The sequence below is a fragment of the Ornithodoros turicata genome, chromosome 7 (genome assembly GCF_037126465.1).
Source record: "Ornithodoros turicata isolate Travis chromosome 7, ASM3712646v1, whole genome shotgun sequence".
In the NCBI taxonomy this organism is placed as follows: Eukaryota; Metazoa; Arthropoda; class Arachnida; order Ixodida; family Argasidae; genus Ornithodoros; species Ornithodoros turicata.
In genome coordinates, this window is record NC_088207.1 from 49,533,617 (window position 1) to 49,553,638 (window position 20,022).

Here is a 20,022-nt window from a genome sequence, read left to right on the forward strand (position 1 = left end):
AAATAAATAAACGAGCTTTCCAAAAATCACAGCTGCAAAGTAACTGAAGCTAAGCCCCAACACACCCAACACAAAAACATCTCATGAAGTGTGTTCTGCATGTGGTGGGTTTATGTGGGTGACACCTGGGAATAGTATTCACGACCAGACGTCTGCTAGAACTTCTCAAAAAGTGTGTTCTGTCAAACATGAAATTTATTACCTTCATATATCTTTCCTTATCTTCGCACATGACATTATGGCTCACGTCTGGCCCATGTAATGTCGCAACAATTTTAAAAAATAAATTTCGACTGTGAAGCTTGGAGTTCACTTACATGATGGATCAACCTACATGCATGTAAATATCTTTCTGGAAACTAAACATAAGAATGCAATGCTACGTCCCTGTATTCCCTTTGAATTTGCAATAAAAAATGGAGTGACAAAATCCTTTATATTTCGGTTCACAAAGCATATTATTAAAGATTAGCATATTATTAGCATATTAGCATATATGCATTATTATTACATATTTTTAAAGAATGCATTTCTCATAAATCGTCTGACCATATGACACTCTCGTGCATTATGCAACATTGTCATGCCAAGATCGCTGCTTGCCATCAAAGTTCACATGCAACTTTGTGTAGAATCCCCTTCTACTATAAAACTTTTCGAAGTTTGTGAGCCTCATCAGGTCAGGCATACAGCAGTGCTTCTTTCCATGTGCACACAGCACATTTTTGGCAACCATAAAGTTGCATAGAACAAAAAGCCAGTCTTACAAGTTTTGTACTTTGCTGATGCCAGGCAGCCTCTCGTTTCTATGGCCTCATAAGATGTAATACTTATCCGGGAAGAATTCGGGATAACATAAAACATAGCAGGCTGCTCGTATAAGAAATTACAAATGCAAAGTTCTTCACAAAGGTATTGTGTTTCTGCATCGAGCTGTGCAAATCAGCAGTACACGTTACGACTGGTAACGCAGAGGAAAATGTAATGGTAGAAAAAGCATACAAGTCATCATGTGCACATTCCTAAAAAATTTGGGAGTAAAAATGGCTGATATGTCTTCCCAATCATGTGAGCAATGTTCAATGCAAAGGCAAGGCACATTCAACAATAGCGACACATTTTCCTGTGTTGCTGTGCAGCCATTGTTAGCGATTAGAAAGTTTAATATTTGCACCGTTGCATCAACAGTCCTATTGGCGTAATTTTAAATTAAAAATACGATATATGAAGGCCTTTCTTCTTCCCACCCAGAAAAATAACACATAACGTTTCCTTTAATCCAGATGGCAAACACCTGACTGGCGGACGTGAAAATGCCGTTCTTTGGAGGCATTTTACGGAGCACAATGAACTGTCTATCATGACGCAAGATGTGGCCGGCACATTTTTACTTTATGAGAACTGTGCTCACTGAAAGGTGAAAGTTTAGCTGTACGTTTCGATGTGGCAAACGAAGTTTGCAAAAATTGCGTATAGAGATGATTCATGGATATGAATATCCATGAATATGAAAGTGAATGAATGCAGTGATGGCCAGTAGTTAACTACATGTAGTTAAACTACTAGTTAAACTACCTGATTATAGTTGAAAAGTAGTTATCAACTACTTGCAGAAATGTAGTGTGCAACTACTAGTTAGACTACTATTTTGAGTAGTCAACTATGGTAGTTAGGTTACTGCAGGTGCCAACTACTTCCGATTTTGCCGCAAGCTTTACGGCACGATTGTGCTCCCGACTTTCACCTTGAGCTACTTGTTTGATGAGAAGGAAGGTGCAGAGCAATTGTGTCATGCATGCGTACTAAATCTTCACTTTTAATGCTTGTCTCGTGAAGCCTCATTTGCTGTGAAATAATTCTGCAACTTAGTTTATCGCGTAGGCACAGAAAGAATCCCGCCGCAAGCTTTGTATTTGACGATTGTAGCAATGGCTTGAGCCAAAGTTTATCATTGCTTGTGATTCATATTTAGGTGTCCAAGAACATTGCAAGGAATTGGTGTTGATGAAAGGGAGGAAGAGGGGGAGTTGGTGATAGTTCATGTCGCTACAATGCAGCACTGAGACGGGACGAAGGGCTGTTAAAACAAGGAGACAAACGTATCTGTGTTGATGGACAATGTTAAGTAGTTATAGATGTAGTTAAAATACATTGCAGTAGTTAAAGTAGTTTTAACTACTCCCCTGAAAAGTAGTTGAACACTAGTTACACTACTCCATCACGAAGTAGTTAGTAGCTATAGTTAAACTACTGTAGAAGTAGTTAGTGGCCATCACTGAATGAACGTGAACGAATACGAGTGACAGGTGTGAATACAAAGCTTGCGTGAAACCGGTGTGTCAGTAAGCAGATGCTACATTGTCATTAGATATTTCCTATCAATGCCTCTGAACGCTGTGTATGTCCCTCCTCGTCCCTTGTCTCAGGGTCTTGCTATCGCGGATAATTACCAGTAGCTCGCATGCTAATTAACCATTCTTCCTCTGAACATCAGCATCACCTCACTCTTCTCTGTTGGTTGCAAGTAAGGTCTGAGGTGACACACAGTGCCACAGTTCACCACAAGCAGCGATTTTAGCCACGGATATTGACACGTTTAAGATCGTATGACTGACATACTAAGTGTAGCAATTAGAGGAACCCCACCGATGCACAAAATGCAAATAGAGTGCATACTGCTTTTTCACTGAAATCACACTGTTGACGATACTTGCAATGCAAGAGATGAGAATATGTTTTTGTTAAGTTTTATCAAGATCCACGTGTGACGGGACACGCTTGTGTGCTTTACACACTACTCAGAGCAGCACCTGAGATAACATATCACAAGCGCTCACATGACAACAATACACAAAAATTTAGTGCAGTGTACAGTCTAAGCTGATATGCATAAAAAAAAATCCAAATCAGTCTAAGAAGCAGTGCTAAACGACAACTCACTCATTTTATGGAACATATAAAAGAAGATAAAAAAAATCGAGAGTACTTCAGGGCCCAGATTTTGTGGCAGCAACGTTGCGAGATATTCTTTACAAACCGCACAATTTTCGCCCGTTGTAGCGCAGCAAGTAAGCAGCGTTACGATACATCACATTCCCCATCGTCACTTCCACTACTCAAATTGTAAGGAGAATTGAGAAACAACCTTACCTCAGGAACACTTTCCTTCTTCACAGGTGAGCATGCCTTAGGCGCTGCTGTTTCTTCCTTCGTCTGAGAAGGTGGAGCAGTCTCAGGTCCTTTTTTGATGAGAGCATGAGGTGGTGGAGGGGGACCACTTTTCTCTTCCAAGTTCCCACCAGGAGGTGGCTCCAATCTTTTCACGGGAGACAACTCGGGTTCCTTCTCTGGAGGAACGTTGTCCTGGTCCTCTTCTGTCCCTTGCTGTTCCGCTTCGGTCGGTTCCTTCGAGGACTCAAAAGTGGCCCCGCCGGAGTTCCACTTTTGCTCGGCCTCCTTTTCTTCAAGGGCCCACTCCGCCTCCGCCTCTGCTTCCATGTTTGCCCTCTCAGCATCCCACTCTTCGTCGTGCATCATGGGGGGAGGACCAGCCTCTGGTCCCCTCCACCGCTTCTCAGGGGGGCCGCCCCAGTCGTCGTCCTGCTCACCACCCCAGTGAGGGTGGTCTTCCCTCGGAGGGCCCCAGGAACCAGGTGGGGGCCACCTCCCGCCGCGGAATGGAGGGCCGCCACGAGGCCCTCCTCGAAACTCACCACGAGGAGCACCGCGAAAGCCCCCTCGTTCACCCATGAACCCACCACGAGGCTCGCCCATGAATCCACCGCGAGGCTCACCCCTGAATCCACCACGAAGTTCACCCCTGAATCCACCCCGAGGTTCGCCCCTGAATCCACCCCGAGGTTCGCCCCTGAACCCGCCGCGAGGCTCGCCTCTGAATCCACCACGAGGTTCGCCCCTAAATCCACCACGAGGCTCTCCCCTGAATCCACCACGAGGCTCACCCCTGAACCCTCCACGAGGGTCGCCCCTGAAACCCCCACGATGTCCACCACGAGGGTCACCTCGCATTCCTCCTCCTTCTGCTCCCCAATGCTCTGTTGGTTCTTCCCAGTCTTCCTCTCCGTACGATTCATCGTAATTCTCCTCGTGATGCGGTGGAGGAGGAAACTGGCGCGGAGGTCCGCCCCGATACGGGGGCCGCCCTCGGAAAGGGGGACGTCCTCTCCATGGTCCTCTTCCACGTCCCGGGGGTCCACTGTACATATCATGAGGACCAGCCTCATCTGTGTGTTCACCATACTGCTCCGATGTGTTGTCATTCTGCAGAGGCTCCTCCTGGGTGTGTTGGAAGTTATCGTGCTGGGGGGGGCCTCCTCGTCCCATGCCGCCCCTCCTGGGTCCCCTGGGCAACCAGCGGTTCACTTCCGTTTGTCCGCGCCCCCTCTGCGGGGGAGGTGCATGAAAATGAGGAGGCGGGTGTTGTTGTTCCGAAAATTGCTGAGGATGCTGCTGAGACTGGAGACGCTGGTTCTGAGCGTCGGAATGGGGTGGGTGACTCTGGGGCTGACCCATACTGTGCATGGGCTGCTGCATGTTGTGTGGCTGGCCGTAAGGCTGGCCGGGCATGTGAGTGGGCGGCATCTGGTTTTGGCCCATAGCTTGCATCTGGTTCTGTCCCATGTGCTGCATCTGGTTTTGATTCATGAGTGACATCTGGTTCTGGCCCATGGGCGGCATCTGACTCTGACCCATGATGGGTGGTGGCATTTGGCCCTGACTCATGTGCGGCATCTGACCTTGGTTCATGTGAGGCATTGATGTCATGGTCGGTGCAGGATTCATGCCTTGAGCAGGGGACTGCATGGATGTCATGGTGGTAGAATGAAGTGACTGTGGTTGAGAAACTTGCATTGTTGGCATGGCTGCAATAAATCAAACGGTTATTAGTACCTGCAGCATGTACAGTTTCGTATATTTTTGACACCGGATTCTCACAAATAATCGCTACCTGCTGAGACGTGAGCGGCGGCAGCTGCCATGGCTCGTTGCTGCCTCATCTGCTGCTTCCGCTCCAGGAGTTGTTGACGCCATTCCTTCCACTGCTTCTCGTAGCGCGCGAAGGCTTCTTGGTCGGGGTGGTTCCGATTCTGAGACAGCCAGGTCTCAAAGCTTGCCTCCCATTCTTTGAACTGCTTATCAAAATCAACGTCGTCTGCGTCCATGGTAGGAGCAGCCGTCGTTCCAAGCATCATTGGAGCTGACAAGGGCTGCAAACAAAGTAAGAAAGGTTCTCTCAAAAAATAACTCCACGTCTGACATGACGTGGTACTGTCAGCCCTGTATCGGAAAGATACTGAGTATCGTTATCACAGGGCGGAGTAGCAGGGTGCAAGCCAGTTGGTGCAACCTTGTTGTTGATGTATCCTGACTTGTGTTCAATCCGTGAATTTTCCCTAATCTACGGGTAATGTCTTCAACGAGTAACACTAGCGTGCCATGACATCATCATAAAATTATCTTCATTCGACAGTAACCTCAATAGCACAGAGAATATGTGCTCCCCCTACAGGTACTACTTCCCCTGTCCTATGATAAATGTGCAATGTTTTTTATTTATTTATTTTCAGGTACTACTACTAACATCCTCTGGACGTCAAGCGGATCTGAGCGCAAATATAAAGAGAGGTTTCATGCTCAGAGGTGACTGCCAATACCAGGGTCATCGTTAAAATGTGTAGTAAGGGGTGCATACAGATAATCTGAGAAATTTTTCAGGAGTTTTCAAGGATCCACATGAACATTTAGGGTAATATGTATATGGGCTTACAACTGGTTCTCTGCACCCTACTGCTACAGGAATATTATTATAGAAATAACTAGAAAATATCAAAGCAAAGTAACTGTTACAACTCTTTATATTTAGGGCCTGGCTTTTTCGGGTTATATTTTCCAGCAAAATCAGGGTGGGTTAATATCGGGTTATATTTTGCTTCAATAATTCGGGTGTGATCGGGTTGAACTGATCCTCATTCAACCCCATTCTGGTTGAATCGAAATTGAATCGGATGTAAATATTCGGCTTACTGGGCATAATACACGACACTCCAGTAGACGCAGAGTATCAATATTTAGTCCATGCGTCGAAGAAGCAGCAGGGTCTCTGTTTCGACCGTCTGTATGAGTATATTTATGCATTAACGACACAGTTTCCAAAGTTCTTTGGAAGCTGTGACGACTTCGGATCCTCCTGGCTCAGCAGCTTTCGGGGAAATATCGGGTTAAACCCCGTTTTTGTAGACTCGAATTGGGCATAATCGGGTATAACCCTAAAATATGCAATATTGTGTGACGACAGCCTCCGTACTGTTTGCCAACGATGTGTGGAACAGAAAGTGCATGGTTGTAGGTGGAATAAATTGATTGGTTGATTGATTGATACATGTGCAGGTTACCTCTATGCATGCTTTCGCATGAATAGTTGCCAGATGACATGCCAGAAGAAAAGCTATCGTCACTAGAGTCACTATACATAAGCTCGGTCGATAAGGTGACGTGGTTCGTTAAGAGAAGCCCATACAGTGACCGTAGGCGGTATTAGATGCGCTCAGATGTGGAAAGTCAGTCTACATTTACTCTGATAGGTCAACACCTTTATAGCTGGTTTAAGAAGCAGACGGAAGAGGTATTTGAAGCCGTGGCGGTGTTTGAAGACAACAATTATTGCGAAGAAACACTCCCAGAATTCAAGTATTTTCAAAGGACGGCTTGAAATTCAAGGGCTTCCAAGGCCTTGAAATGTGGACTTTCAGGTTCAAGGGTCTTCAAGGGATTCAAGGCCCTGTGCAAACCCTGGTGGTATCCTGTAGTGGGGCACCTCTGGTGTCAACGCATCCACATCCCACCCCACATTATGCTGATGGAGCCTCAAAACAGCGTGGAAGCGCTCGTTATCCTCAGTATAGCCTCAGTTATCCTTCCAAATGATGGAACGCCCGTCCGCTTGGGATCTTCCCTCGCGTTAAGACCATCCATCCATAACAACAGATTTCTTCCAACGTACAACACTTGAAAAAGTTACAACAGCTACTACCAGTGGCAGCATTAAAGAACGTGCCACGTCGGGGAGGCCAAGTAGGCATGCTGACGGGACGGATTACTACTACCGTCTACTCCCGCATATTGTGCATTGGCTTACCTGTGCTGCTGCAGTTGTCATCTGGGCAGCATAGGCCTCGTAGCCAGTTGGCCAGCCTTGGGCAGCCCATTGTTGAGCATATGCTGACCATGCCTGAGCATGCACCTGTTGCCAAGCTTGCGCTTGAGTCTTGAGTTGCTGCAGTTGATCCCCGGTGGCAGTGGCCTGAGGATCAAAGATGGATATGAGTCAACTTGGCTGCACAAGTCTGCACAAGTATTCCCACACAACATAACATATAACCTAAACGAAAAAAATAAGCTTCCTTTTACGTGTACGAAAATGCTCGAAGAACAGCGCAGAAAATCTCTCCACTACGATTTATCTGTGCATGCACCCCGAAGCCCACAATGTAAGTATAGCACACTCGGTACTTTCATAACTTCTATTATTGCTGGAAACAATCTACGAACCCAAATAATAGACTCGAACTACTTTTTGTTTACTAAAACCTTTACCAAAAACCTACGAAGGTCATCCATAAAACAAGAGAAATCGTGTTAATAAACAAGCACACAACAGTGAGAGCTTTATTTGAACTCAAAGGTAGGTGTACCAATCTGCATAGACCATAGAGACAGCCAGCCAATCTCTGTTATACCAAGGAAAGGTTGTAGAAAGTTTATCGTTTTAGGTTATAGAAAGAAGGAAATGTTATCAGTGCAGGGTTAAGAAATATTTATATTACACGTGTCTTTCTAAGTTATGACGAAGACCATCATCTCTGTATCTGAACGTCCCACTGTGAAATCGTTATATTGCCCCATAACAGCATTCCATGCTGGCAATGGCGAAGAAGCACATCACTTCCGTACGTAGGAACACGTTGGCTGATGGTATGTCGTACCCAATGCAATATGAAGCTGCACATTCAAAATCGCGAGAGACTGCTATCCGAGACCACTTATCAGGTTACTCCTCACTCTAACCTACCCGAACACAGACAAAAAAAGATAGCACAAAAGTTTCAACATTGTACTGAATAGATCACAAAACACCAACAAGATCTGAAAAGCGCTCCTCAATTACATCAACACACACCTGCGTTACATCACTGGCAGGGTTTGTGCCATTTGCAGCCGTTGCTGGAGGTGCGCTGCTTCCTGTGCTTTGAGAAATTACTGGGGTAGTGTCTGTGTTGGATTGAGTCGTGGCCGTTGTGGCCACACTTTCCGATGTCCCTGTGGCAGAATTTGCCGGTGCAGTCGCTGCACCTGTTGTTGGGGAAGAAGTCCACGTCTGCGGCCAGGCGTAAGCCTGCGTCGCCGGCCATCCTAATGTCCCTACGACGCCCAAGCTTGGCACATAAGTTTGTCCTGCTGTTGGAATTACTGGCTGTGTTGCGCTCCACTGTTGCCACATATCTGATATCTATACACAATACTATCAGGATTACGGGAGAAGTAAAGTTTTCAATACATCGCCCCTTACATTAGAACATTGTACAAAAGCGACCCTCCACATTTTCGATACAACACGAGATGGCGGCTTCTTGGGAACATTGTTGCCAACGCGAGCGGGAGTCTCGTAGTGACATCGAAGAAAGAGGAAATGTTATACCTCATATTACATGCAACTTTTGTTATTTGAAAAGCACATAGAAAAAGCTAAATATGTCGATAAATTACGCAAGCTTCTAGACTGCGATCAACAACCACGTGTGACGCAGGTTGTAGGTTTGCAGCAGTGCCTTGCAGGTGTCGGTTGGAAAATGCGGGAAATATGAATGTCTATACTACTGTAGTCTATACGTACGATATCATATGCCATAGCGTATTACATAGACATCTTTAAATCACATGGTATAACTACTTTCGCCTCTTGGTTTTCCTCATCATGTCCAGGGAACACCAGAAATAGACACTCAAAACATTTAAACCTTTTTATTGGAAATTCTTTTTTCTTAAAACAAATAGCACGTGGTATACAGAGAACGTGAAAAAAACATGCGTTCTTATCACTGCATAAAAAGTGCTGTCGAATGAATCGAAAGGTAAATGCGGTGTATAAGCTACAACTAGCAACTTCTGCACTACGAATGCACCACATTTATGCAAGTTCTGTACAGTTTATCACTTGTGGTGCTTCAAGAAGGTGCAGATATGGTTTGACTTTGTTGTTTTATTTGTATTTTATTTTTATTTTTTGTGAGGGAAGGAAGGGGTGCATTGTTTCCATCTGCATGCGACGATCATGCATTATGAATTTTTCTTGGTGGTAGATTTCGTAGATGACTGTTCAACAGCTATCGGGTTTATTTTCAATGGCCATTCTATCGTGGTACTCGGTATCACATCTGGAGGATATGAGCGCGTGCAATGCTCGTTTCACTCTTGTCAAGAAACGCGGCTCAACGTGAAGACCTTGCTCGCTTGGAATGCTTTGACTTGGTGACTTGGTGTGGGCCTTTTAGTTGTCGAGGGACTAAACACCGCTATCACCCTTCTTGTCGATGTCTTCGTAAGCTGGCGGGAGGTCCACGACGACGTTCTCCTCCGGAACGCCTTCTTTTTCTAAGGCCTCCACTTTGGAAGTTACCGTAGGAATCGGGATCGCCTTCTCGTCCTTTGGCTTGTCGGGCTTTATCTTGTTCGTCACGTACTGATAGAAGGGACTCGTCTGTGAGAGACAAGAAATTTTTGTTGGCATCTGATTTGATGTCGTGCACTCCAGTTCGTGATCTTACCAAAGTTACTAGCGTCAGCTTTGGATCCTGCAGATCGACGTCCTTCCTTCTTCGCTTGTGGATCTGAAAGGGGATTTTAATTGAGGTTGCAGCGTTATTAATTTTCACTCTTTTTATATAGGGTGTTTATTTATATCATTTACAGATTTGTTATTAAAAAATCTATGAGAACAGCATATAGTATGTCATTTTTTTAATTGAGTTCCACGGCCAGGCGGACATCCTCTCAGAGAAAGTATGCAATTACAAGATGGCTAATTACCTAAAAATTCATTAATTAGCTCTTTAATTAGGATATTTCGGGCGAAAGCGAGATGACAGAATGGGAAACTATCCTCGTTGAAAGCCATTACACGTTTGAGCCGAAATGAGCCGAAACCGAAAAAGCGGAGGGAGCTCATTCGCCGACGGAGGCTTATCTGGACCGGAAAGCTGTTTATCTGCTCCAAACATCTCCATTACTCCAAATCACGTGGCCCTCTGACGTGAATGAGCGCTGTGCTCCCCGCGTTCTCGGTCGCCCCGGTTTCGGATCGGAATTTCGGATCGGAAGAATTTTTTAAACGTTGTACTGGCTTTCAACGTGTACTTTGCTGAGCAAGCTCCACGAAGAGTTCTTTATTCAGTCACCATGTCACTCAAGAGATGAGGGGTACAGACACAGACGGAGAGAGTCCCCAGCGCGAGCGCATCACGCGATCGTACAGTGGAGGGAGAGGGAAAGCGCGGTCGTGATTGGCGGACTCGTAATGACTACAAAAAAGCGCTCGTTTGAACATGTTCCAGTGCAGTGCCGCTTTACCGGTTCGCGTGGTCGAGTGGTTAGCGTGTTGGCCACATCAAGACGAGACTGGGGGGTAGCCGGGTTCGAATCCCGTTGCTGGCTGTGCTGTCTCGGGTTTTTTTCTGGGTTTTCCTCAGACGCTGTCAAACATACGTCGGCCCAGACGCACACTCCCCCATAGCGTTAGTCGTGACGTTGCCCACCTCAGTGAGGTCGACAACGTCGAGCTCTTTCATCAGCCCCACCATCCAGTGCCTCACTTCCTGGCTTCCTCACGGTCCTACACTGTGCACCCTCTTTTACTTGTATTATTACGCGCGCACATACACATTACTCATCTGGGTCGCTGCACGTCAGCTCACATTTGCAACACATATTATTCATGGGCGTACATGGGGGCAAAGTTATTTCAGGCTGCTTCAGCATCACTTTTTGTTTGTTCAGCTTCAGGTTTGCTTAGTTAGGGGGAAAAAAAGGAAACGATAAATACAAAACAAGAAGGAAAAGTCGCATGAGGCGTACCAGGAAACAGCGTGTGTGTCTTGAGACGCACTGTTTGCGACTAAAACATGTCATTTCCCTGCGCTGAAGAGTTCCTATTGGTACGAAACGGCATGAGCAGCTGGGATAGTGGCATGAGCAGCTGGGATAGTGGCATGCGCGATAAATAAACATATGCTCTTTTTCTTTTTTGCTTGCGTACAACATCTGTGGACAGTGCGGTGCAAAGCTAGAGGGTATGTGCAGTGAACCACGAAGATTCGATTCACGAATTCCCCCGTTTTATGCGGACGTGACATCGGCCTCGTATTTCTTCATGGTTTTATGAACCCTCGATTTCCGAACAGTGAAAGCATTTTGGTGGAACGAAACTGGCATGCCCAAGTGTAAGACACGTCTGTCAGAGGTCAACGAAGCACCACGTGTCCACGATGACCGAGGGCGAACCTCGAAGCACATGTTGGCAAGAACGTGCCTCGTGTTTCGAATTACCTTTCTCTTCTATTTACGTGTCCTGGAGTATAGCCTGTACTTTTCTTTTTTTTTTTTTTTCAATCATTCAGTGAATCAAACAATCACTTTTCTCGTGTTTTATATGCGCCATTTTGGGGCCATCTTGGGGCCATCAAATTGGGGCCATCTTTAGAGCTTCGTCTTCGGGCGCCTGCATTCGCTTCAGTGCTATAGTAACCATGCTTCCTTCTTGTCTTCTCCTCTCTCCACCACTGTGACGGACGGACCTACAAGGCTGCCTATGTTAGTCGGCCTTACGACTACGGCCCTGGGAATTACGCAGTGTCCGTGGCCCCCACCGGAAGACTTTGATGCCTCCACACTTACAACGACCTACAACGAACCTTACCAGGAACGCTGCGACTAGAAGCAGTGCAAGAACCAGGGCACTGCACAGGGCTACTAGAGCTGTCGTGTCCCACGCAGCTTTGTGTTGCGCCACTGCGAGCACGTTGTCTTCAATGGCGGGAAGCGGTGGGATGTACGTGGAGACGTATTCGAAGCGAGTCTCCGACGGATCGGCGTGGAGGGTCTCTTTGCCAACGGTCACCAACAGCTGGTCACGCTCGACCTGCACGCAAAGAGAGAGAGTTACACGTGGAGATATAGTCAATTGTGAAAAACAATTGGAAAACGGTGAAATGTTTACCATTTTCTCGAGCATGAAAGCTGTTTTCATCTTGTCGTCCTTCGTCAATGTAAACATACAGCTCGCCATAGTGGGACCCAACTTGACCTTCACTTTACCTTCCGTCGGCTGCACTTTCAGGCTCCTCAGCATACGCTTAAGAGACCTGGGTATTCGAACGAATATGTACAGCAACGCAAACCTCTGACACACGTCAAGGGCGCAAGCGATCCTTACCTTCTGATAGACGATTTTGTGCCGCGCACTGTCTCTGTAGTCCTTGGCTTCAGAACGAGGTTCACATCGACGCGGTCGACATTCACAGGACCTAAGTAATAATAAAAAAAAATAACGGTTATTATGAGGAAGATCTGACCCAATATATTCCAAGACAACGTAAGAAGTACAGTCAGACAGATATATCTCCGCCAGCGAAGAATGTAGTCCGCACGTTGAAAGTGGAGCATATACGAGAATATGGCAGGCAGACGCCGGAACACGGCAGGGCACGGTGCCCTAAGTACGTCTTTTCCGTTCAGTGTTTTCGCAAGAGGATCAGTGTTACAAGCAACAATTTGAAGCATGAGAGTGCACGACGTTGACATGTCGAGTCGGAGGCGTCATGCGCTTGTCTAAGCCAATCACAGACGTCTTTAGATTTGAGGGCGGAGTTGGCCTGTATGAGTTCACTTGTCCTGATGCATAGAAGGTCCAAGTACTACCGCGAGCCGGATGATGAAGCCACGTAGAGGACCTTGTAGTCGTGCCCATTTTTGGGAATAACTATTCGCGACATTTTCTGCAGATCAACTAGTACTACTATATACTACGAGTACAACTAGTACTACTAGGCGGCTCTCGTCCTGAGGCAAGTTCCTTCATAGTACTACTATGGTATGATAGTGCCCTCTGTCGTATACCGTAGGTACTGCAGGACACTTACGGCAGTGCACGTTGCCCCAGGTGCCTGGCAAGCGGGTGCCAGCTTCATTGACGCACCAGCAGTCAGTGTGGCTAGGACTGCATTGCCTGGGGACAAAGGCCCCGTCGGGGTCGCACTCGACCTGTTTGCCCTTGTGCCGTTGCGCAAGACATCGTGTCGCCGGATCAACTTCAACAGATTCTTGACTCTCAGTTGACGACACTTCTGTTGACGTCGTTTCCACGCTGACTGTAAAAAAATTAAACGGATGAGCTCCAAAGGGATGCCTGTTACACAAAACACAAGTGCATAAAATGAGCGGGTGTACCAAAAGCTGGGGAAGACCAATGACGTTTCAACCGTAAAGGCTTTCTTCTAGCAGGGTGAAAAAGATCGAAACCCTCCTGAGAAACCGTCTCGTAATTATTTTAACCTCTTTTATCCTCTTCCTTTATCCTTCTTTTACTCTTTTGTCCTTGGTTGTAAAAAAATTAAAGACATTAGACTATGCAGCAGACAAATTTGTACGGGTTCTTACTGAAACGGTGCTTTTAGATAAAGGAGAATGCGCGTGGCGTGATGGCTAGTCTAAGAGCCGAAAAAGATGCGCTTTGTTAATTTTAAATTTAAAATAAATTAAATTAAATTTTAAAGTTAAATTAAAGTTAAATTTTTCCGAACCGAAACTAAAATTCTGCACAGCTAATGTGACTGCTGTCTTAAAGAATAAAATGGGTTATGCGCCCACTTAAGGGTAGGCGGAAAATTTGATACACATGACATCACCAGCGGATGCCAAGAATCATTAATAGAGTTAATGTGCCGTCGCGTAGGTACATTATTAAAATTCCATGTCCAGCCGTGCGGCACATCCAATATGCAGGTAAACTAAAGTGGCTCCCTATGGCGAGGAGCAACAAATGAACAGTGCCTGTTCTTCATCAAACCTATAGCTATAGCCATGTCTTGCTCTCTCTTGAAGAGACAGACAATGCATTTTGTGGATGTACTGGCAACGTCACCTCGATACAAAAGTCCCGCTTATTGTATCCTTTCCCTCCTTCGCTACGTGGACATATAAAGTCAGAATTCGTCTGGGACTACGAATCGGCGCTCTGCCAATTCTGCGCTCTGGGGTGATTGGCTACAGCCGTTGAAAACACGATCCTGATTGGCTGACTCTTAGTTGTTACGGTCACATCGACGAGTAAGCAGGCGTGTACTTCTAGCAGCTGGTACTGGTGTGTTTGAATTCCCATGGATACGTACAAAATGTATGACCTCTGTTTTGTCGCGCGATGAAATCTATACAAACTTGCAAACACATGCGCGGCAAGGCGACATAGAATGCAAATTGAACGCGCGCTCCACTTTCGTTTATACATCGCGCTGCATTCATTATAAGTCTGCCAATCGATCTGTGATGTTTTGGATGACGCGCGATCTCTCCAGATCTTCGGCAGATAATACTTCGTGTATTGCGCTGATGTTTTTGGAGGAGACTATATAGGCTGTCGACAGTGCGTGTCCGTAGAAAGTGACCATAATAAGGTCATGTGGACCATCGATATCCGAAAGACCTTACAGAACGCTCGAAAAACATTATGCATCAGCAAAGTTCGCGTTTGATAAATCACTCGTGTCTCGAGGATATCCCCACAATGATATTCCTGTCGAAGAGTGGAAAGCCTAGCTATCCGATGGAGGTAGTTTGAAGCGAATGTCTCAGGTCGGGATTCACCGGTATTTCGAACAATGAGTATTCTCTTTCTCGGTCCTTGTTAGATATAACCGACCTGATGCTTTTGCTTCAATACACAATGGTATTATGTTAGTTCCCTACCGTGTACTGCAAGTACATTGCATTGACATTTGAAACAGTATATTGGCACGAATAAAAGGAACGACATCAGGGACACAACGCTTTGTGCGTAGCCCGCTATATAGGCAACGACGTGCTGGAGAAGTATGACTCTAACTGGAAGAACGCCAAGCTTCGGTTGACCGTCGTTTCAGAAACGTGTCTGAGAATGCTAAGCAAAAGGAGACTTCAGAAAAGTTCCTACAGTGATTGTTACAGAGGCGAGTTTATTAAAAACTCGATATTCAATCCGTCGCTTGAAACCCATACACTGTATCAGTGTTATTAGAACAACAGGGCGTGTAATTTGAGACGCTCATCTAAGAAAAAAAAAAAGGGTAAATCGGAGAGAGCGCAATTACATATCCCCTATTGCATAGCGATTAGTTCCTATTTTTGTCCCACGTGAAATTTACTCCCTAACAAAGCAAATCATTCGTAAACATCGCATATAAACTATATACCGTGTACATTAGTCCTGAATGGAACTGGTTGCAATACACTTAATCCCCAAAAGAGCTAAAATTGCTCCTTTCTTTCCTGAGATTGTACGTTGTCTTTGACAATTATGAAACGGAGTTCCAGAGGCATCTCCCATGCCCCACAAACTGCGTGGGTGTTCGTTACAGGCGTCCCCAGTCCAGTGATGCGGTATAAGGCGCTAAGATACGTTGAATCCGTTGAGAAAGTCAAGTCTTGCTAAATCTAATATACGTCAACATTGTTTTACGTTGGCGGATAGATATCCAGCGAACCGGTAGAGAAGTATGAAGGGAATTGTCTGAGGACGAGACCCGACGAAATTCCGAACAGAGACTGTTTCGATTGTTCTCTGTTCGAAATATCGGCGGCTCTCGCCCTGAGGCAATTCCCTCCACATTGTTTTAGTTCGTTTTCTATGACTTGTACGGTGGCGACATCTTACGAACATGGTCGTGGCTATATACCCTTGTTCGACCCATGAAAGTATCCAGAGCAGCCCTTCTGGGATTTGCTCAAATACTTAAAAAGAAAGTAACACTATAACACCGCGCCATGATGTCCGACTCACCTGGAGGATGACATGCAACTGGATGTCCAGACTGATCAATAAATTTAGGGGCACAGTCACAAGGATCGGCAGTGCAGATAGCTCCAGGGGCGCAGGAAACATTCTGGCAGGCTTTGCTGCGGTCGCACACGTCGAGTTCTTGGTCGTTCACGTGCGACCATGGGCACATTACCTGGTCTGCACGAAGACAGTGTAAAAGTCATCAAATTATGTTTGTTCCGATTTCAATAGTCGTGCACCTACCCGGGCACCTGGCTTCACAAGCAGCCCGTGTTTCAAAGTTGTTGGCGTTTCCTCCGCAGCCTCCATACTGGAACGCCTCACATTGCATAGTGTGTTGATTGTAGAAATAGCGTTTCTGCTTGCCATCGCACGGTCCGCTGTCGTAAGGCATCGAACATAATGGGGCTGCAAAGTGGAGGGCGACCACGTGAGAGACCTGACAAAGGCGACGAACGGGCATCATGTATGCCAGAAGCGGATTCAGAAAGCGCGGGGTCCAGTAGAAATGTCAGCGATCCTGAACTTTCGCCAAGGCTGGCATTTTTGGCAAGCACCGTGAGATGAACAGCAGCAAGGACTCTACCACTGCGTCTATACCTCTGCAGTACTATGGCACTCTGTACTACGACATTGCCTCTTCCGGACTGCTGTACGGTGGCTTCGAATGAATACCGCGTCCTTAATAAGGAAGCGATATCCCGTACGAAAATCCCGGATCAAACACGATCATTCCTGATCGGATTTTAATCAGGCCAGACCAAGAATGATCCGAGGTGTTTTAAGGATATTTTTGTTGGTTCTGCGCTGGATCTGTCCTGACGTGACTCGATAAAAGAATGGTTGGTCCGATTTCAGCGTCTGGCGTAGCTGGATCACAAACGCGCAGTTTTCATTTTTAGTTTACACATTTTCGTGCACTAGTAGAGCCTGCGTCTTCACTCCGTAGTGTGCGCATCAAAGATTCAAACATTTTTTGGGGGGGCACGATATACACATCACCGTACCATCCAACTCTGAGGTATTGCAAGATTGCGGAGCCGTTTTGTCGAAGTACGAAACTATAGCATGAAAAAAGCGAATCACATAAATTACCTGAAGTTTCACACTCCTGTTGACATTCTTCCATGGTTGAGAAGTTATTATCATTGCCGCCACAGCCGCCGTACATGAATAGTTGGCACTGACGCGCAGAAGCATTGTAAGCATAGTGAGGCAGGGCGCTACGACAGTTGCCTGTCTCGATGGACTGGCTACATTTTGCTGCGCAAAAGAAAACTCAGTGTTAGGTGAGTTCGAACAACTAGATGAACAGTGAACACCTACCTCGACAGCTGACTTCATCACCATCCTCGTTGAAGAAGTGCACTCTGCAGTTATCGCAGGGATCGGCAACGCACATGGCATTCGGGTGCTGGAAGCATCTGGCTTCGCGGCATTCGTGACGGCAAATTCGTGGTGTGACGTTCGGGTCTTGACACACTAAACGAGATAGACAGGCATCAACATAGCTCAGTGGTAGAAACAGAACCAAAGTCTAACAGGAAAGGCTGCTTACCAGGGCCCAGTTGCTCCCGGTGAAGAATAGTGCCTGAAATAGTGGAGGCGAAAATAATTTAAGACCGCGACGTAGCTGTACATGTGTGGTGGTCTCAAATACGAAAGATTTTGAACCCCACTGATTGATTGCCGTACCATTGATATCGCAGCGCACGTGACCCCGGGTGAGCGTGCCATCCTGAGGCTCTCCGTACTTGTTAACGCACCAGGACAGCTGTCCTTGACTTTGAGAAACCACATAGCCGCCATCCGGAGAACATATAGGGGGAGCCACAACCATGGAAGCGGCCACAAGAGGGGGAGACCCTACGAAAGTAGATGCGAGGAAATCTACTTTAGCGAGCCATAGGTCACGGAAATGAAAGGAGATCTGCGGCGCTATAATTCCTTCTAGAGCTTCCAAAACGGAAACTCACCTGCTGGATCAGCGCAGGTTGCTCCACATGCAGAAAGGCAACACTTCATCGCACCGGGACAGTGCCTGTCATCCTGGCACATGTCCTTAACGAACAGACACCGTTGTCCAGAAGCGCTCTGTGGTGGACAAGCGCCGGGTTTGTTGAAGACCATTCCTTGGCGTGCATCGAGTGTCTGCATAGAAGACGCCACGCACGTCGTGCCACAGCCATTCTGGCAACAGTAGCTGTGCGAAGGACAGTCCTCGTTAGAAGCACATTCCTCATGGCAACCTTCGGCAAGCGACATGATCATCTGCAGCATCGATGGTGCTGGGCACTTCGCTGTAAAAAAAAAAAAAAAATGTCTGTTGAAGCGAGATTGTAAGGAAGGCTCAACAGGCAAATACGTCATGTGAAATACCCAGGCAGAAATCTGAAATGGCACAGTGAGTGGCTCCAAATGAATGTGGATGGTTGCTTAGCTGGGTCTTGAAGTGGGATATCTGGTCCCACTTTGTTTCCCAGGGGGTGCTATCTTAGCTCCAATGTGGTTTAAGAGGTCCGACTTTGAGCCTCCATCGTGGCCAAGATTTCACCCACATGGGAAGCAAAGTTGGACAAGCCGTCCCACTTTACGACCAGTGTGTTCCCAAAGTGGTCTGCGGGAGTACTGGAAGCAGTGTAGCAAGGTGCACGTTCCAAAGGATCCCGATACCTGTTCTGACGTAATGTCTTGTCGATTCCATCCGGGGTAGCAAGGGCTCCATGGCCATCTCGAGTATACCGCTGCGACCGGTCACAGAGTAGGCGCTGACTCGAGGAACAACCAGAATGGCAATATGGTGCGATGTCATCGAGACGGCTAAAAACGACGATTGATTAAACGACAAGAAATTAAGAGAACGAATAGACGACACAGAAATGTAAACGCATCGATGGACACGGTACTCACAAGGAAACATGTGGTCACTCAGACGTCCCAGGGATCGTGCTTCGCGATGGTGTCCGGGCTGTATTGAGAGATCGCGCAATGCTGATGCTAACTCTTGTAGATGGTCAATCTGAATTCCCTGGTTGCTCCATGGGCGGCTGTTGAGTACATCTTGCATCTCTCCATGGCAAGCTGTCAAGCCTGTACAGATCAACAGTTTTCATACTCTATCCATGCGAAAGTGGGCTTGAACACAGCTGGTTTGTTCATTTCAACATAGTCCACCTTTGCCGCAGTCCACAGGTTGGTTGTTGTGGTCATAAAAGCGTGCCTTGCAGCCTCCACACGGGTCCACTCTACAAGTGGCGTTAGCGTAAGCCATGCAGACCTTATTCTCGCAGATGTCGTCGGGACAGAGGTACGCCGTTTCACCGCCAGGACAGACTACAATTTAACGTACTATGTTGAAACAATGAACTGAAGACTCTTGCAGGCTAATGCGGAACATGAGAGCTATACATACTGGAAGTGTCGCCTACTGTTCGACCACCTCCTATTGGTTAGGGAAAAAATAAAAGTCATTGACTGGTTTGCGGCACAAGAACGAATAAAATATGTTGAGTGAGCGCAACGAACGTTTTGTGCAGTATGGTGTCCCTCGTACGAGCGTTCCAGACACCTGCTCCCCAGCCTCCGTGACACACCAGCACATGCCCAGAGGATCAAGACACTGAATTGGCTCCCATACGCCAGTCTTAGAATTGCACCTGCAGTGAATAAATTGCATTAACATCTACGTTTGTATGTTGTATTCAACGAGGGCATCTTCAGAGACTTGCAACAAGCGGCTTTACGGACATGAAGCCACAGCTTGAAACCCTTTGGTTCGCTGGCAAAACTAGCTGCCACTAGAGCACTATGGCGACTACAAGCGGTTGCATCCCTTCAGCCGCGCTTCACTGCACCTTCTCTTGGCTGTATAGTTTCTTTTTAGACTGTATGGCGACTACGGAAGACATAAACCGGTAGCA

General features: G+C 46.6%; 2 protein-coding genes across 3 annotated transcripts in view; both read right to left on the minus strand.

Moving 5' to 3' along the window:
• LOC135401410 (YLP motif-containing protein 1-like) overlaps nucleotides 1-8,674 on the minus strand; it is a 32,725-nt gene extending 24,051 nt beyond the window's left edge. For both annotated transcript variants that reach the window (XM_064633811.1, XM_064633810.1), the window contains exons 1-4: nucleotides 8,198-8,674; nucleotides 7,157-7,321; nucleotides 4,970-5,228; nucleotides 3,151-4,883 (exon numbers count right to left, since the gene is read on the minus strand). In XM_064633811.1, the coding sequence (XP_064489881.1) occupies nucleotides 3,151-4,883; nucleotides 4,970-5,228; nucleotides 7,157-7,321; nucleotides 8,198-8,518 (2,478 nt within the window). In that variant the 5' untranslated portion in view covers nucleotides 8,519-8,674. The remainder of the gene's footprint in view (nucleotides 1-3,150; nucleotides 4,884-4,969; nucleotides 5,229-7,156; nucleotides 7,322-8,197) is intronic.
• Nucleotides 8,675-9,023: 349 nt separating this feature from the next.
• The window catches only part of LOC135401403 (uncharacterized), a 37,803-nt gene continuing 26,804 nt past the window's right edge, over nucleotides 9,024-20,022 (minus strand). Inside the window, exons 24-41 of the mRNA XM_064633797.1 lie at nucleotides 19,628-19,758; nucleotides 19,515-19,544; nucleotides 19,277-19,435; nucleotides 19,013-19,192; nucleotides 18,776-18,922; nucleotides 18,079-18,402; nucleotides 17,798-17,968; nucleotides 17,661-17,693; nucleotides 17,429-17,584; nucleotides 17,198-17,365; nucleotides 16,346-16,510; nucleotides 16,103-16,279; nucleotides 13,212-13,439; nucleotides 12,506-12,596; nucleotides 12,290-12,434; nucleotides 11,990-12,211; nucleotides 9,843-9,905; nucleotides 9,024-9,775 (exon numbers count right to left, since the gene is read on the minus strand). Coding sequence (XP_064489867.1) covers nucleotides 9,581-9,775; nucleotides 9,843-9,905; nucleotides 11,990-12,211; nucleotides 12,290-12,434; nucleotides 12,506-12,596; nucleotides 13,212-13,439; nucleotides 16,103-16,279; nucleotides 16,346-16,510; nucleotides 17,198-17,365; nucleotides 17,429-17,584; nucleotides 17,661-17,693; nucleotides 17,798-17,968; nucleotides 18,079-18,402; nucleotides 18,776-18,922; nucleotides 19,013-19,192; nucleotides 19,277-19,435; nucleotides 19,515-19,544; nucleotides 19,628-19,758 — 2,785 coding nt within the window. The 3' untranslated portion in view covers nucleotides 9,024-9,580. The remainder of the gene's footprint in view (nucleotides 9,776-9,842; nucleotides 9,906-11,989; nucleotides 12,212-12,289; nucleotides 12,435-12,505; nucleotides 12,597-13,211; nucleotides 13,440-16,102; nucleotides 16,280-16,345; nucleotides 16,511-17,197; nucleotides 17,366-17,428; nucleotides 17,585-17,660; nucleotides 17,694-17,797; nucleotides 17,969-18,078; nucleotides 18,403-18,775; nucleotides 18,923-19,012; nucleotides 19,193-19,276; nucleotides 19,436-19,514; nucleotides 19,545-19,627; nucleotides 19,759-20,022) is intronic.